Genomic DNA, 18,211 nt, shown 5'->3' with positions numbered 1-18,211 from the left:
ATGATTATATAGATCATCAATGTATGTTGAATAAAAAAATAATGTGTACATATCTAGGTCATGATAAATAAACATCAATAAATTGAATAATTGACCTAATATACTACGTTTCCGACACTGCAAGTATTTCAATATGAATATTTTTGTATTTTATAATGATAGTAGTGGATACAAGTTACATGTTTTTATATCATTCAGATTTCGCCACATATAGCACGGACATATTTTTGATAACAGAGAGTCATTTTTTTAACACAATGCGTAATATTTTACAGGGTAATGGTGGATCAAAGAAAACAATCCAATTTTGAAAATTAAATTGGCTTTCTTTATGAGATAGTGATAGGTTTAAATGATAGCATTAATTATGATAGTACGATGTTTTATTTTAATTGCATGCTCTAATGATAAATATTTAAAATCGGTTTAATCGGTGTATCATCTCTCAATAAAAGACAAATCAGATATAAAATAAATAAATGGATTATTAGCTCATATTTTATTACGACGAGACAATTGATAGTGAAAATATCATAAATCATAGAATGTGATGATATATTCATATTTCAATACATTAATAAGAAATCTAACGTTCTTTGTTTTAATTTTTTCTTTGTCGATGATGAACAGTTTTCTTTTCTTTAATGCAGATGACATGTACAACAAATTTTGTGAATGATATTATATCAGATATTTGTAAAATGAAAAGCAAAACAGCAATTAAAAAAAATACCTTGTTTTTAAAACTAGGAATAAAGCAGATCTGTATGGCACATACAAGTCACAAAAGCACATATATCATAAGGAATCAGAGTATTTATAAATTGTTGAATATTAACGTAGGACTGGGTATTACCAGGAAATGCTATTTTTAATATATTGTTTGACGATTTTAATGTTTATTGTATATATTCTTTTTTAACAATTTGGCTAAGTAGTAAACTTACTGATCAGCCAATTGACCTCAAAGTTAAGTCGTTCTGAAAATAAGATGAAACAGTGAAAGGCATGACTGTTTCACACCAGAATCATGGTTACAAACAGAAAATGACAGGGTTTTGTTATTTAAAAATGTTAGAACTGAAAAGGAATGTATTGACACCAATTGAAGGTTTCGGGACATGATAGTTTAAACATTTTATCTTAGACATGGAGATATAGACCAAATACATTAAATTTTTTCAAGTATTCTTATCTATTTGAAACTTTGACGGTATAAACGATAAATGATTTACATATAATATTTATAGAAATATTATATTCGGACGGCGTTATTAAGAGTACTAAATGAATACACTGTTACAACAATATTTTTCTAAATAACATGAGTCATTGAACATTGTAATACACAACTGTATAGAGTTATGTTATCACAAAAATCTTCCAGGAAAAAAACAGAGCTGTAATAAATTTACCACGAAAATGAAATAATATTTCCTGTGATCGTAATAAACAAAATTGATTATCGAAAGTTAAAATGGTTATATTTTCTCTCTCGCTTTGAGTTCCATGTTGTCCCATATTGACTGTCATTAATTACTGGATAGATAAGCTTTGATCGCGCGTTGAAATTAAATTACGTTCTCACAGCTTGTAAAATGAATGGAAACACATGCTGTAGTTTATTTCATATGGACATGTTGCCATTATTATACGGAACATACTATATGAAACATAGTGAAGCATGGTAATTGGTCCAGTGTTGAACATTAAATACTAATACATGTTTTTTTCTTTTGAAGACAAATGGGGAATCATAATAAGAAATCACAATGAATGCCGTACATATAACTATTAGATGACGAAACTTAACTATCTTTCAATGTTTAATTGAAATAAAATACATGCAAATATTCAACAAATAAATAGACAACATGTCTAAGATGAAAGTTCGAAATCAAATGTTTCGTCATAATGTATGCTTATCAATGACAGTCTTAGTTATAAAAATGATATACAGTTTTTAATTCAAAGTGTTAATAATGTACGCAATCGCGTTAAATATAACTGAAAACAAAATTTCCCTCGGTAATACTTGTATCAGTTTCAGCCTCGCTAAGCGGAGTCTTTTTCCACATCGGTTCGAGCTTCATGTCTGCTTTCTGATATGAAGCGTTAATCAGTCCGAGCCTGGCTAAGCGGTCTGTTTGTTTTCCTGGCACTGGTTAATTAAAAGCTTTTAACACAACCCCTATGTGTAAAAGTAATTTGTGACAAGGCCATCGATTAGGTTACAAACAACTTGGTATAAACTATCAAATAAAACCGATCAGTTAGTCTAATAGTCTAAATGGCTGGACTATAGTAAAATAATAACTTCCTTAACATACCAGATCTCAAATGTTAGTTTCCAGCATAACGACGTGCTATGATTAAAAGGCGTGTTTATTATGTAAGTGGATGTCTGGAAGATGAAATCATATAATGAAAAAAGTAAATTCCTCAATACTTAATTAGAAACTCCTTTGATCATAACGACCGTCATTTAGCCAATAGCGGTAATGTAATTCCTGAGATGTTTTCTAAGCAAAAAAAATGTTAATTTAGCAAGATTTAATTCGAGGCAGTTATCTTTTGATACGGTTATCATTCCGTCACACATAATGACGTCACAATAATTTATATCATGCGAAAATTAAATTTTGTTAGTTATTTTTGATAAAATTTCATACACCCGATGATTGTAATTTTAGATAATTCAGTAATCAAGAAAGAAATTTGGAACATATATTTTGTTAAGTAAAATTAAATGGCACGGATTAGACAGTTCTTGGATGTATTGTTCACACGACACTTTCCTTATGTTGTCGCTAACATTAGGTTTTAGCGTTACCATAATAAACCATGCTAATTAAACATACCAACAAAAACGCCCCCTTACTATCAAAGTTCATTGTCTAAAACTGTAAATAATTATTTCTTCTTACGTTATGTGCTCTCATTATTGAAAGCAGAAAATAAAAGCACCAAGTCTGTTAGTGTAACCTATAATTAGAACTATGTTGTATATAATGTCCTTACAAATAATTAAATAAAAAGCTCAAATATCACAAATTTAGAATTATTCAGTCTGACAGATTTTACCATAAAATCCTCAGACGTGGCAAGTCCGTTTTTACGACTGGCCAGTTTGACGTATCACTGAAAAGTTCATTAGCAAAACGGACATAAACAAGATACGGAGCATTACGGAAGAGCATTGATTTAGTACACAAGGTCGGTTAATGGCTGACCATTATTCTTCTATAAACACAACTTGTAAATTACTGGGCGTAAAAAGCAGTCATTTCGGAAAGAGAAGAATAACAATAGAAAATACATTAAATCACCTCTGCTACAATAATGTAAAAGAACCGCTTAACGAATTGTCTGATAAATTTTGCGGTGTCTTAGTATTTTGATATATGTATATGAGGCATTTAGAATCCACTAGAAATACATATGGATATCTTTTGATAAAAAATTGTATAGTTTCGTGCAATTCATCTCTTCAAATCGGGATCATAATCGATTTGCACAGATCAAAATATTTGGGGAAAAAATTTATGAATAACAATACACATTAAATAAGAAAATCTTGTCCAAATTTACGGTCAAGATCATACGGTTGGTGGTCCCATTGGTACTTTTAGTTCACCATTTGTATCAATTTTTATAATCTTGCAAATTATACAAATAGTTTGATATAATCTATATCAGTGGTTATCAATGTAACAAATGGTATTTTTGAACGGGTACCATTGGGAATACTTTGAACGCACCCAGTATGATAAAATCTGTTCAGAATAAACTCTTAACCAGTGGTATCAATGGTGTTTAATGTTAACAATGGTAGTTTAGTATTTAATTTAGTGTAATTAGGAACTCTCTGAACGTATCCATTATCTTAGTTACGCTTTTGTATATGAGCAATGTACGTTTTGAAAAATATCAAAGGGAGATAATTGTGTTTCATTTCAGTTATGTCTGCCAACTACAGACCACAGTTTAATGATGCTCTTGTAGAGATCAACGCTGTAGCAGGTCGGACTGCCATATTACCGTGTTCAGCTCTTAACAAAGGGGATCGTAAGGTACGTGTATTACCATGGTAGCACGTGCAATACTCCCACATGTCATTTATGGTATCTTTTCTACATTTTTACGTTTTATTTTCAGAGCAAGAAACAGGTAAACAGTGATATGATACTTTTTTATATTTATAAATAAGTACCTAATATGACTCTCGGGTAACTGTTAACGGAGGCTTCCCTCAAGCTAGATATATAATTCCGTGGCGACAATTGGTGTTTGATTCTTTTTCTTTCATATTACATGTACATACAGATAAAATTTCGGAAGAATTTTCAAAAACTAATATTTTCATTTTTCATGTTTTGCATAATTGTATCGTACGAAATTACAACTTCATTCACTACAGAAAACTGGCATCATCCTAAACACGTAGTTTATTTACAAAATGCACGTGAGTTGTTTTACACGGAGTTTAAAAGACGATTTTTATAGCACCGTTAACGTCAAGATGTGCAAATATTTAACTCATTGACTTCTCTCATGTACTTTCTCTTAATAATCACTCAAACTGGATGCTAGGTCTTTGTCCATCTCTTGATAGTATTTTAAATAAATGTAGTAAATATCCAACGTGTACGTATGTATGTATCTACAGATAAGTTTATTGTATCTGGATTAATTGTTACAAGTTATTGTACTATATTGTTACGGATTTTCATCGTATAAGGATAAACGTCTCTTTTTTCTTAATAGATTCAAAATCGTTTACAAAAAAAATGAAATAAAAAACAAAGACAAACCACAAAAAACAACGTTATTTGTCTCAAGTAAAATTCCGAAAACTTCTTAGAAAATGCATTCATTTAGGATTCGATCTTTTATTAATGATTACTGCAATTATTCTCTATTGGATTAATGATTCAGATACTCGAGGTAATGATTAAGCAACTCGAGCTGTAATATTATTCGCTTTATTGCACGGACCGTACAATTGCAAGAAGTTATTTTCATCGGGACTAGTTATTATTGAAATGGAAAAGTCTTGTAAAATGTTAAAGACTCCTGGCAAAATATAGAACTGTATTAGTCTGAAACAAATTATTTTTCTTTTCCTTTGACAGCTCTGTTTGGTTTTAATACACTTTTGGAAAGAAATATATTACTTCAATCATAATCAATTTAAGGACTTATGTATTACTTAAGTGTAGTGTAAAGATATTTGGGTCTGCAATATGTGAGCACGGATCACCGCGCGGAGAGCACGTGAAACTAATTTGGCGTCTGATTTCCCGCGGGAATTTTCTATCGTCTGCGGATTGCTTCGGAACCGTGAGAGATTTTCTACGAACTGTGACATGAACGCTTCTTTGAGCAAGTACAGTTGTCAGGAAATTCAGTTCCAATATATCACGATGAAATTTGATTACATTTGCCCACAAAACGTTCTAATTGGCAATGTGCTCCTTTGCCGCGATCCCCTAGCCAGTTGTAAACAAGACGATAATTTTATTTGTTGTTATTTCCCAAAAGTTCTTATTCATTCTCTAGCTGCGTCTTCTGTAATAGCGAAAACAGTTAAGGCATTTGTCAGAATATGTTATGATTCACTCGGGACATAAAAGTTTATATCAAATAAAAAGATGCTATCAAAGCATTGACTGCCAGCAATGTCCACAATTTAAGAATATAGTTTCCAAATAAGTCATGTTTTTCGTTACACTCTAGAACTAAAGCTACATCTATTCACTATCAAATTAACAAAATGACTCATATTAATATAACGAAATAAAATAAACAATTTGACTTAATAAGAAATGCAATAAACAAAAATGCATTTTGCCAGTTTTATGTACAGTCATAAGATTTGAAGTTTAAATAGCCCGTATCAATTTTGGCGTGTTTGTCATCCTTTTCTTAAATTCTAGGTACATTATTGCTAGTTCAATATATTTCTTTTGCAAGTTGTAAGTTGTTTTGAAACGATAGATCTATTATTAAAATGAATAAATATTTGTCTGTTATCAAAAGGAATAATTTTTTGATATAGACACGTTTTATGCATCTGGGATAACTGTTTGTCTTAAGAAGATATAGTTTGATTTCAATTAATGATTTAAAAGAATTAATTCATGTTTTAGATTTTATTTCACCATATCACATTTAAGTGTTGCATTCTGCTTAAGCCGGTGCGGGGGCGTGCATGGTAGCTTGCAATATCACAATAAACCGTGAACAGGCTCAATCAAACCGAGCCTGCAACAATTTCGATTTTGCAGTTTTAGGCTTTTCTAAGGGATTTTCTCTATTTGACATTGTGAAGAATTTGACACGACATACGAATATATAGTTCTCTTCAAGCATTTGCAGCTTTTGATAATTACCAAAACATATTTATGTTAATCTTGTTTTCAAATTATTATTATTTGTTTAAAACATAGACCTAGTTTAATGGTATATCGGGTTAAATATACATATGACGAACAAGAATAAGTGTAAATGGGTATCTCATTATTAACTTTGTGTTATTATTTACAGATTATATGGATGAGTCCAAGACGAATATTGCTAAGTAATGAAGATGTCATTGTTGTAAACGACAATCGTGTCGGCATTGAACAAACAAAACAAGGGGACTGGAATCTTCGTATAAAACATGCCCAGCATAATGATAGCGGAGAGTACCTGTGTCAAATTAACACCAGCCCTGTTAAAATAAAACGTGTTAGACTGAAAGTTCTAGGTAAGTGTCCCGAACAGAAATGCCATTTTCTTATGGCAAAAGCTGAGTCACAAATTGATATGTGTTTAATACCTTACATTTCCTCGTTGTCATAACATTGAAATACAATATAGGATAATGTGCGTCTTACAGAACAAAGAGTGACATGTGACGTTTGCTAACTGAAACATCATACATACACGCAAACTAAGTGTATCAAAGTACATTCATCATTACATTCATTTTGATAGAATAAGCCCCATAAAGTATTGATGTGCTTCAACTGAACACAACATTTTGCTTCGTTATCAAGAAAGTTTTAGAATTCTTTTTCAGTTTTAGGGAAAATGATAATTTCGAAATGCAACACATATAGTTATAGTACATTATTCGAATTTAAACCAAATAATTTGCTCATTTTTCGTTATATTCTTGGTCATGGAACATGTATTATTATATCATGTTTATAGTAAAAGGAGAGTAATATGTCGCGATCAGTCTTTAATTTGTTCTGACATATTACGCGTGTTACTGATCACGTGTTACTTGTTGCCGCTTAAGTCTCTATGTCTTTTCATCTCATTTTTTTATGAAGGAATATATTTCATGAATGTATGACGATTTAAAGGGTAACATAGCTCTGTAAATGACATTTCAATTTATAAATGGCAGGATGTATGTGACAGATTATTTCAATTGATACAATTCAAAACTTTAGATTACACGTAATAAATAGATTGAGCGATCCAAGAAAGATCTAGAAAAAATGCTTCCTTGCCAAGTAAATATTCTGATAAAGTAACATAATATTTCCGAATAATTGAGTTTTTGAAATTGATATTGACCTTGTCTGTATTCCTCAAATTTGTTAGCGATCAGTTTACACATATACTAACTACAGATTCCCCTGTTGTTTGCGTTTAGTTAATGTAACGTATACATACTTTCAAAAACAACTAATAAAATATCAAGTGATAGTTTATCTGTTTAGGTATATTTAGTTTATGTAATTTTACTCAAAATTCCTGTAAAAAAGTACAGTGTGTATTTTCATATGACAGAGCATGCATGCTTTTACATATACATTGTATACTTCATTTAAAGCAAATTTCTTAATATATTCATTTATTGATTTATAAACTACTATAAGCATATTTGATTCATACTTTAAGAAAGGTGTGAGTCATGGGACGGACTACATAAAGCTAAATTCATTCTGATAAGTAATGTATATCTTTGGCTAATATCGGCCATATTTTTTTCTGTTCATAGCTTGTGAAAATAATACTTATTGTCAAAAAGGTAAGTGTGAGGTTAAATAAATATAAAAAAAATCTTGCCATACGAGCATGGAAAACAAATATTTTTAATTGATTGTTTGATTGATTGATTTTATTGTGCCCCCACTTTAGTGGCGGGCATTTAGATTTACCCTTGTCCGTCCGTCCATCCGTCCGTCCGTCCGAGCAAACATTTTGGGTTTAGGGGCTATGTAACAGTAAAGAGAACAAAAGAGAACAATAGGTTCATTCCGTGATCAAAGGGTTTATGGGCAAGTAGCCCTTAAGAAAACAAAGAAAATAACAAAGAAAATAGCCCCTAAACCCAAACTTTTGGAACGTCCGTCCGCCCGTCCTTCCGCACTCACAGGAGAGTAATTATGTGGCTAGAGAGATAATAGGTAACTGTTCTTTCTCTTTGATGTCATTCATTTCGTAATGCTTTTATGTGGCTATTTTCTTTTGTGTGGCTAAAAAGAACAATAGAGAGAACAATAGAGTAGCCACATAATTTCTCTCCTGTTAGAACGTCCGTCCGACCGTCCGTTCTCTTTTGTGTCGCACGTAACTCAAAAAAGTATTTGACCTAGAGTCACGAAACTTTACAGGAATGTTGATCAGCATGTGTAGTTGTGCACCTGGGTATTTTTGTCTGGATATTTTTAGTATTTTAGAGTAATTTCCCTTGACTTAGTAAAATTTTGCAATTTTCAACTTGTGTCGCATGTAACTCAAAAAGTATTTGACCTATAGTCATGAAACTTTACAGGAATGTTGATCAGCATGTGTAGTTGTGCACCTGGGTATTTTTGTCTGGATATTTTTAGTATTTTTAGAGTTATTGCCCTTGACTTAGTAAAATTTTGCAATTTTCAACTTGTGTCGCATGTAACTCAAAATGTATTTGACCTAGAGTCATGAAACTTTACAGGACTATTGATCAGCATGTGTAGTTGTGCACCTGACTATTTTTGTCTGGATTTATTTAGTAATTTTAGAGTTATTGCCCTTGACTTAGAAAATTTTTGCAATTTTCAACTTGTGGCGCATGTAACTCAAAAAGGATTTGACATAGAGTCATTAAACCTTACGGGAAGGTTTCTCAGCATATTTATTTGCACCTGGGGTTTCGCTTGTGGATTTATCCAGTATTTGTAGAGTTATTTCCCTTGACTTAGTAAAAACCGTTTCATTATGTTGTTATTTGTTCCTTGAGTGCTTTAGTTAGAATCAACCAACTTTACAGGAATAATGATCAACATCACTAAATTACAGGAATAATGATTCACATTACTGTGAAGCTATGCACCTGGAACTTTGTATGTGGATTTTTTTTTTCAGTTTTGTTAGAGTTATTGCCCTTGACTTACAGTAATATAAATTTGCAATTTTCAACTTGTTCATGCATAGCTCAAAAAGTATTTCACTTGTAGGCCTGAAAGTTTACAAGAATGTTGGTCAGCATGTGTACTTATGCACCTTGGGGTTTGCTTGTGGATTTATTCAGTATTTGTAAAGTTCTTGCCCTTTACTTAGTAAAAGATTTTTAGTTTTCAAAAAATATTTTAACTAGAGTCATAAGATTGACAGAACAGCACCCGTGTCATTCATTCATTCATTCATTCATTCATTTTTTTATTTAGTTTTTTTAATTGTTTTTTATTTGTTTATTTTTGTTATGTTTTTTTTTTAATTTTTTTTTTATTAATTCTAATTTCGTGAATAAACTAGTATTTAAACAATATGAGATAAAAGAACTTAACAAATGTTTTTGATTTTGTTACATAGCGGGAATTCGACACATATTCGACGATTTACGAATTATACACACAAAAAAAGATTTTTAACTTGAAATAACAATAGAATTTAATTTTATCCCTGGGATAAGCCAACTAGTATATGCTATTGTGAAATTTGTACTATAATTTTGGTATTGATCGTTATTATGTGATATCAGTCCATAACTTTCTGTTTGAACTTTGTTATTTATATAAGGTCAAAGAGTGTAGATTTAACACTCTTGTTACAATTTCATTTGATATTCAGTCAAAAGGAAAAACAGAGGAGCAGTTTCTGTTTGACACAAGTCCTTAGTGTGTAATATGTGTTTCCTTTATTGTGCCAGATCTGTAGAAATACTCAAACAATCGATTTCTTTTTTTCGTGGCTCATTAAACGCTACAATGAAATAAACGATCATGTTACAATAAAGAATGAATTGAAGCTTGAAAAAACACTTTGATAAGTATTTCGTAATTGTTATGTAATAGCGGTCATATGAGTTCAAACCGACCACACATGAAATATATAACTATTGTCTGTTGCTTTAATAGTAAACAAAGAATGTCATAGTTTTAAAGTCAATGCATGAGACTTTGCTCCAGAATTATCATGTATTCAATTGTAGGTACAAACAGGACAATATTTTAAGAATTTTTAAGTAAAATATAAAACTTGCTAAATGTATCAAATTAATAGACACATTTTCATTTAGCCATAGTTTCTTATATGTTGATATAAAAAGACTGCTTTAATATTTTAGACATTGATTTATCTATAAACAAACTGTATCATGTTTTACAGTCCCAGCCCACATTTTGAATGATTTGTCCAGTAGAGACATAGACGTTGCGGAAGGCGGTGACGTAGTATTGACGTGTAAGGCTACCGGCATTCCACAACCAAATATCACGTGGTACCGGAAACCTATCGGAGCTGAACAAAACAAAGAATGTACGTATATCACGGGAGATTTTTGGTAAGATCCCTTACAGAACCAATAGCCATTGTAGCAGTGGCTTCCTCGTTTCCACACCGTGTTCTTTTACGTGAAAAAACTGCTAGAGGAGATTTTCAAATATAAAATACTTACATATATATTTTTCAGATCCATGTCGAAGTTTGAATCCCAAATTTGTATTTTATCATTTCAATGATGATAATATGTGCACACTTGTTTACTTTGAACAATCACTGAAAAACGCTGAGCATCAGAACCTGTGCATAGTTCTATTAAACAAACCGATATTGTCTTGTACATAGCTCACAAAAAATATTTAATATTTGGTACACAAGGATAAACAATTCGAGCATTTGTATGTTACATACACTTGAACGCTTCTCTAAAATAGACACTAGATCTTCAATGTCAAGATTTCTTCTGTAATCTTAACAACAGATGGTACATTATTTTATGAAAATATACAACAATTGGTCAGTTTCAGACTATCCAATGTGATCAGAATATTCAAAGTATTACTGAGAAATAAATTTACAGGTCCTTTTGCAGATTTGAATACTCAAGGCGAGTCGTTCTACATTAAGAACATAAAACGTTATCAAATGGGCCCTTTTTGGGGGGCTAAAAAAGCGTCCCCCCAAACAAAGGCCCAGAAGGAAAGATTGTTAAAGTTCAGGTTTTTAAGTGACGTCTTCTTTTAAATTAAAATGAATTTCTAATTATTAGACGTATAATGTAATTTTATTTTACAACATTTTACTCAAACACGCAGTTGGCGGAAAGATTTTGTCCTTTTGTTAATAATATATTTTTTTTTAATTATCAATGTCATCATGAACTTATAAAATACAATAAAGCACTCGTGCTAATTGTGTGAATAAATGGGTTATTGAATTGTACGCGTATTTTGTCTGTTTAAACACATATCCATTTTCAACTTTTAAATTAAATGTTTTGCCCAAGAATCTGTGTTGTTTAGTGTCGAATAGTAAGTTATTTTATATGAAATGTGGTTTTAAAATGTACAGAAATTGTACTTAAGTCATTTAAGTTATTGATTTTAAATCAGCTTATGTGTTTTTTTTAACATTTTTGAAATTATTTCAGATGTACCGATTGTAAAGCTGCTTAATAAACGCCTTGGACAAAGTCTCGGGAAGGAGACTATACTTGAATGTAGTGTGACGTCACATCCGCGCGCCAAAATTAACTGGTATAAAAATGGCGTCCAAATAAATCATAGTTTCAAATATAGACAGGAAGTGTATCCAGGAAAGCACGATACATATACATTAACTCTTCAGATATTGTATATAAATAAACATGATTACGGGGATTACACGTGCGAGGCTGAAAACAGAATGGGAACCCAAAGTGCAACAATGGTTCTATATGGTAATTAACACATTTAGATATTCAAGTACTGGTTATTGTTGTTGACCAATATGATTCTTAATGTCAAAATTTATATGTAACATATTTCAAATATATGAAGGCATAAATGATACTATAGATATGGTTATTTAAATTCATAGCTTTTAAAATTATTGATTTCAAAAGTAGATTGAAATCAATTGTGACATGGAAAATCGTTGTCAATTAAAAGATATTTGTCTTCGTGATCAACATTTTTCCTTCATACTAACTACTGATCTCAGATGAGTCTGCAACGAGTCCTGTTAGCTAGTAGCTGTAATTATTGGCAACATATATTGACGTTATTTACAAAAAATAGGTGAATTCTTAATTCTATTGGACGCGCACACAGCTGTCATACCTAAATTTGACGAGGCACTAGCCCGTTCTGGTAAAGATTCTAAAGCTGCTCACGAGTCCAATAGAATCAGTATTTTTCTAAAAAAATGTATAATGACATTTTCTTCACATTTTTGACATTTTGGCTTCAAGTGTTATAAGAAATTGATATGTTTTTTACCTGAAAATTAAAAAAGAGGCTAGATGGAGTGCGATATGTATTTGATATAGACTTTTGGACTTGACAATGATGCTATATGTGGTACGATATCAATTTGATATAGATATTTTGAACTCTACAAATGATACAGAGGCTCACGTCAATTAACATTCGTGCGAGGCTATATAGGATACGATATGGATTTGATAGTGATTGTTTGAACTCTGGAAAACTAGAATTGAGACTAAAATGCTATACTTTCATTGGTTATAATCTATAATGTGTAACAATACATATTACTAATGAATCAATCTGTACGAATGCTAACACAAAAGTACCACGGTGTTAATATCAGATGATTATTTTTTTCCACGGTTGTGACATTGGTTTCCCTTTTGCACGATGAATATTAGATTTAAGTCATGATTTCTGTTTCATTTCAGACCTAATTAAATGCAACCCAATAACATAGAAACTAAATACCACTTGACTATATGTAACCGCATATCAGATGGTAGTCTATAAATTGCTCCCGATCTTAAAAGCATTTAAATGTTTCACATAATATGCAACATAATGTTTTAAAATATGTACAAATAATAAACCTTATAATATTCCACATATTGTACCATAATATGGACCACTGAATTAACCTCGAAATGTACCACTTAATGAATGACATATTTGTACCATATAATGTACTAAATGATGTACAACATCTTTTTCACTTTAAGTTGATACGTTACATTGTATGTAAAATTGACTAAGGACGTAACAAATACCAATGGGTATGACTAAAATTTTCATAATACAAGAAGTATTTTACTTTTGTAGTCGTTAGAGACACATCTTTTCTTATCTGCAGAATAACAGAAACGGGTTCATAAATTATAAAAGTACGTTTACCAACTAAATGCCAATAGAGTATTACAACTACTCCATGGGTTTTCGGTTTGGAATATTCTACATCTAATTGCAATTTACACATCGTTAAATCCTTAATTGTTGAAATCCAGAATTGCCTGTTTCAATTAAAAATTAAGCGTATCTTGAAGAGTATCCTGCGGTCTGAAGACGCAGTAATGATATAAGACCATCGTGTAATACATTACTATAAAATCAAATTATGTTAGTTTATTCAGAATTTATTTAAGTTCAATTATGCAAGCTCCTTTAAGCTCAAATCCGCTCCTGGAACCAAACAGAGCTGAGCAATGAGTGTGAAGGAAACAACGACTCACACAGGACGGGGCTTGAACTCACGCGGCTAGTGATCCTCAGATTAATAGTCCACACCGGACGGGGCTTGATCTCACGGGGCTAGCGATCCTCAGGTTAATAGTCCATACCGGACGGGGCTTGAACTCACGCGGCTAGCGATCCTCAGATTAATAGTCCATACCGGACGGGGCTTGAACTCACGCGGCTAGCGATCCTCAGATTAATAGTCCACACAGGACGGGGCTTGAACTCACGCGGCTAGCGATCCTCAGATTAATAGTCCACACCGGACGGGACTTGAACTCACGCGGCTTGCGATCCTCAGATTAATAGTCTACACCGGACGGGGCTTGAACTCACGCGGCTAGCGATCCTCAGATTAATAGTCCACACCGGACGGGGCTTGAACTCACGCAGCTTGCGATCCTCAGATTAATAGTCCACACGGGTTGGGGCTTGAACTCACGCGGCTAGCGATCCTTAGATTAATAGTCCACACCGGACGGGGCTTGAACTCACGCGGCTAGCGATCCTCAGATTAATAGTCCACACAGGACGGGGCTTGAACCCACGCGGCTAGCGATCCTTAGATTAATAGTCCACATCGGGGGGCTTGAACTCACGCGGCTAGCGATCCTCAGATTAATAGTCCACACCAGACGGGGCTTGAACTCACGCGGCTTGCGATCCTCAGATTAATAGTCCACACCGGACGGGGCTTGAACTCACGCAGCTAGCGATCCTCAGATTAATAGTCCACACCGGACGGGGCTTGACCTCACGCAGCTTGCGATCCTCAGATTAATAGTCCACACCGGTTGGGACTTGAACTCACGCGGCTAGCGATTCTCAGATAAATAGTCCACACCGGACGGGGCTTCAACTCACGCAGCTTGCGATCCTCATATTAAAGTCCACACCGGACGGGGCTTGAACTCACGCAGCTTGCGATCCTCAGATTAATATTCCATACCGGACGGGGCTTGAACTCACGCTGCTTGCGATCCTCAGATTAATAGATCACACCGGACGGGGCTTGAACTCACGCAGCTTGCGATCCTCAGAATAATAGATCACACTGGACAGGGCTTGAACTCACGCGGCTAGCGATCCTCAGATTAATAGATCACACCGGACGGGGCTTGAACTCACGCAGCTTGCGATCCTCAGATTAATAGATCACACCGGACGGGGCTTGAACTCACGCGGCTAGCGATCCTCAGATTAATAGACCACACCGGACGGGGCTTGAACTCACGCGGCTAGCGATCCTCAGATTAATAGTCCATACCGGACGGGGCTTGAACTTACGCGGCTTGCGATCCTCAGATTAATAGTCCACACCGGACGGGGTTTGAACTCACGCAGCTTGCGATCCTCAGATTAATAGTCCACACCGGACGGGATTTGAACTCACGCAGCTTGCGATCCTCAGATTAATAGTCCGTCGTGAAAACCATTCTTGCATGTTACAACTGGTTATTATGTTATTATACAAAGTGTTTGATTTTATTTATATAATATACATTGTATATGTATTTTCTTCTTTCATAAAATCTAGAATACAAAGAGCCAACGTCAAAACAAACAACAACACACATTCCATTTACAACGAAGTCCTTCCAGGAAGAGTACTACGAGAATGTTGACATATTTAGTCACGACAAGAAACATGGAGGAGATGTCGCTCAAGCTGATGGGGACAAATTTACTCCAGGAAATGGCTACAATAACAACAATAACTATTTCAATAGACAGGATATGAGCGGTTAGTATCAATATCAAGCTATTTTATGATAATCAATTTGTTAAAAACCCACTTAGAAATAAATAGCTGACTTGCTGACATAAATAAAGATCTGGATAAAAAGGGTGATCCCTAGGATGCATTAATCACAACAAAATTGCAAAAGAGGTTTGGTTTAGTCTGTACATGAGGGATAATGAAAGAGTGCAATATCCCACACGCCCCATAGCACCGGCTTAAGCGGTACTCAATTCTGAACACTTAAAAGTGCTAAAATTAGTGATCCCGAAGGACCAGAATATCGTATCAGTTCTTTCATAATGACTTTAATTTTAAAAATTTTAATGTATACAATCATATAAATAACATTATAATACACTTCAAAGTCATCGAAAGTTTAACTATAACTAATGCTTTTTGAATATGTTAATTTTTAATAGGTTTTCATGAATTAAACTAAATGTAACAATTTATATATCTTTTATAGATTACCTAAAGGACACTGATATCAACACGGCTAACGTCGCAACTGTGAGAATAATACATTTGGCTGTTTCTCTTATCGTCAGTATTTTATTTCGTAAAATCTATCGATAAGAAAATATAACGTTAAGACCATTTCAACAAAAACAAGGACATGGAGCATACGAAATTCAAAGATGTTAAACAAACAACATTCTGCCAATACCTGCCCAGCTACCGACATCACAAAGCTGGCTCTAACATTGGCACTTAATGTCTTAACATAAAATGTTTCATTAGACAAAATGAGCGCCAACATGAGATCATATGATGACCCACGTGACATAGGCGGTGGTAATTTAACAAGTGTTCATTTTTTGTGAGATAAAATGTTTCCTACATACAGAGCTGCAGGTGTTGGACAACAGATGAAGGATAGCAGATAACATTTAACGTATGAAATTTGATTTAGTGCTTCTGTTACACAGATATGATTTATGTGACATTCGTTAACGGACATGTTTGGCATCTTAAACAGATCATTACTTTACATTTTTTGCTGGAACAATTCACTGACTCAATTTATTTACTAAACTGCATATTTCCTGTGTATTCTTGTAAAACGGAAGTGCTTGAAGACAAATAACACATATTTCTGTTGTGAATACAAAAGTAACTTTCTGCACAGACACCATATGAATTTGCCTTATTTTTAGTGTAATGAAATTGCATTATGAAAATATGGGCATCTTCAAAGTTGATCTTAATTATTAATTTTGACTGATTATAATTTAACAATAAGTGGTGTTTTATTTTCAAATTCCAAATTTTTTAATGATTTTCTATAACGTTTCCGATATGTCAGGCATTTTATTTATGCCATGACTGATATATTATTTTCAGTTTTACATGGACATTTCTATTGTAGTTAACGCCGCTGATCATAAGTTTTATCAAAGCTTTTGTCATTTTAAAATTAATATAGATATTTATATATATCTTAACAGCATTATTTCGGTGCAATACCACATTATATTGTACATTGTATATACATTTAATCATTCCTCTATACTATATATGTCGTTTGAATGTAAGAATTATGCAACTGTGTGATAGACGTGTTTGTGTAGCAATATCTTACATTAGTGATATGTTAAAATTATGCATTGAAACACATGTTGGTGTGTAGTCAATTTATGCGTGACAACCAGACAACAAGATAGTGATATGTTTACACAAGTAAAGACGAAGGACTCTGCTTTTTTATTATATAATGATATTACTATATTCAAAGAAACACATTACACTTGAATTGTGTAAAATTTGATCTTATAAGTGATATATGATCATGGATCATAATGATAGAAATTGATATCGGTATATTTAATATACTATATTATCTAAATACAAGCCACATTCAAATAAGCACAACAATTTAGAAAAACTTTTTCGATCTGCATTCCCATGATATTTAATGAAAATAACATTTGTTTTGTAATGTAAAAACCATTTAAATTGCATTTATAAGAATACTTCAGTATAATTATAAACTATTTATGATTTCTTCCTTTTTTAAATTTGTTATTGATTAAACAAAAATCGTAACATATACAGTGTATATGCCAATATTAAAAACTAAAGTGCCATTATATATTATTTCAGATATGTAATGATTTCTTGTATTTTTCTTTCTTTCTTGTCTCCTTTGATCTATGTTTAACAAAAGTATGAATTAGGTGAAAATAAAGTGTTATTTTTAATTTTGAATGCTAGTTGGTTATATATTATTAATTATAAACCCCTCGTCCAGTCCATTAAAACAACCTAATATACGTTCCATTGATTACATACATTCAGTGAAATGAATTTTGTTTCCCAAAATCAGACTTGGGTTTTTTTCGGGGAAACTTATGTGGAAGTTATTTCCTATAATTATAATAATCAAAGTAATCATGCAAATTGCTTTTTCCGAAACGTTAAATATGGTTGCAATGAATTGAGTCATGTATTATTATTATTATTATTTATATAATTTATCGTACATTATTTATAAGCGTGGCGCTTGAAAGACCCCCTTTCAGGAAAGATTGACGTTTGCGTATGTTACTCAACA

General features: G+C 32.7%; 1 protein-coding gene across 1 annotated transcript in view; it reads left to right on the top strand.

Annotated features, from left to right (window-relative positions):
• LOC132715176 (limbic system-associated membrane protein-like) overlaps nt 1–17,865 on the top strand; it is a 75,471-nt gene extending 57,606 nt beyond the window's left edge. Inside the window, exons 2-8 of the mRNA XM_060698162.1 lie at nt 3,961–4,073; nt 6,550–6,754; nt 10,597–10,746; nt 11,291–11,359; nt 11,861–12,148; nt 15,451–15,657; nt 16,124–17,865. Coding sequence (XP_060554145.1) covers nt 3,961–4,073; nt 6,550–6,754; nt 10,597–10,746; nt 11,291–11,359; nt 11,861–12,148; nt 15,451–15,657; nt 16,124–16,233 — 1,142 coding nt within the window. The 3' untranslated portion in view covers nt 16,234–17,865. The remainder of the gene's footprint in view (nt 1–3,960; nt 4,074–6,549; nt 6,755–10,596; nt 10,747–11,290; nt 11,360–11,860; nt 12,149–15,450; nt 15,658–16,123) is intronic.
• Nucleotides 17,866–18,211: the final 346 nt, after the last annotated feature.

Source organism: Ruditapes philippinarum, unplaced genomic scaffold, assembly GCF_026571515.1.
Source record: "Ruditapes philippinarum isolate M1 unplaced genomic scaffold, ASM2657151v2 ctg2457_1_1_1_1, whole genome shotgun sequence".
NCBI classification, from domain to species: domain Eukaryota; kingdom Metazoa; phylum Mollusca; class Bivalvia; order Venerida; family Veneridae; genus Ruditapes; species Ruditapes philippinarum.
Note: the sequence above shows the minus strand (reverse complement) of the source record. Positions and strands in the feature narration are given on the sequence as shown.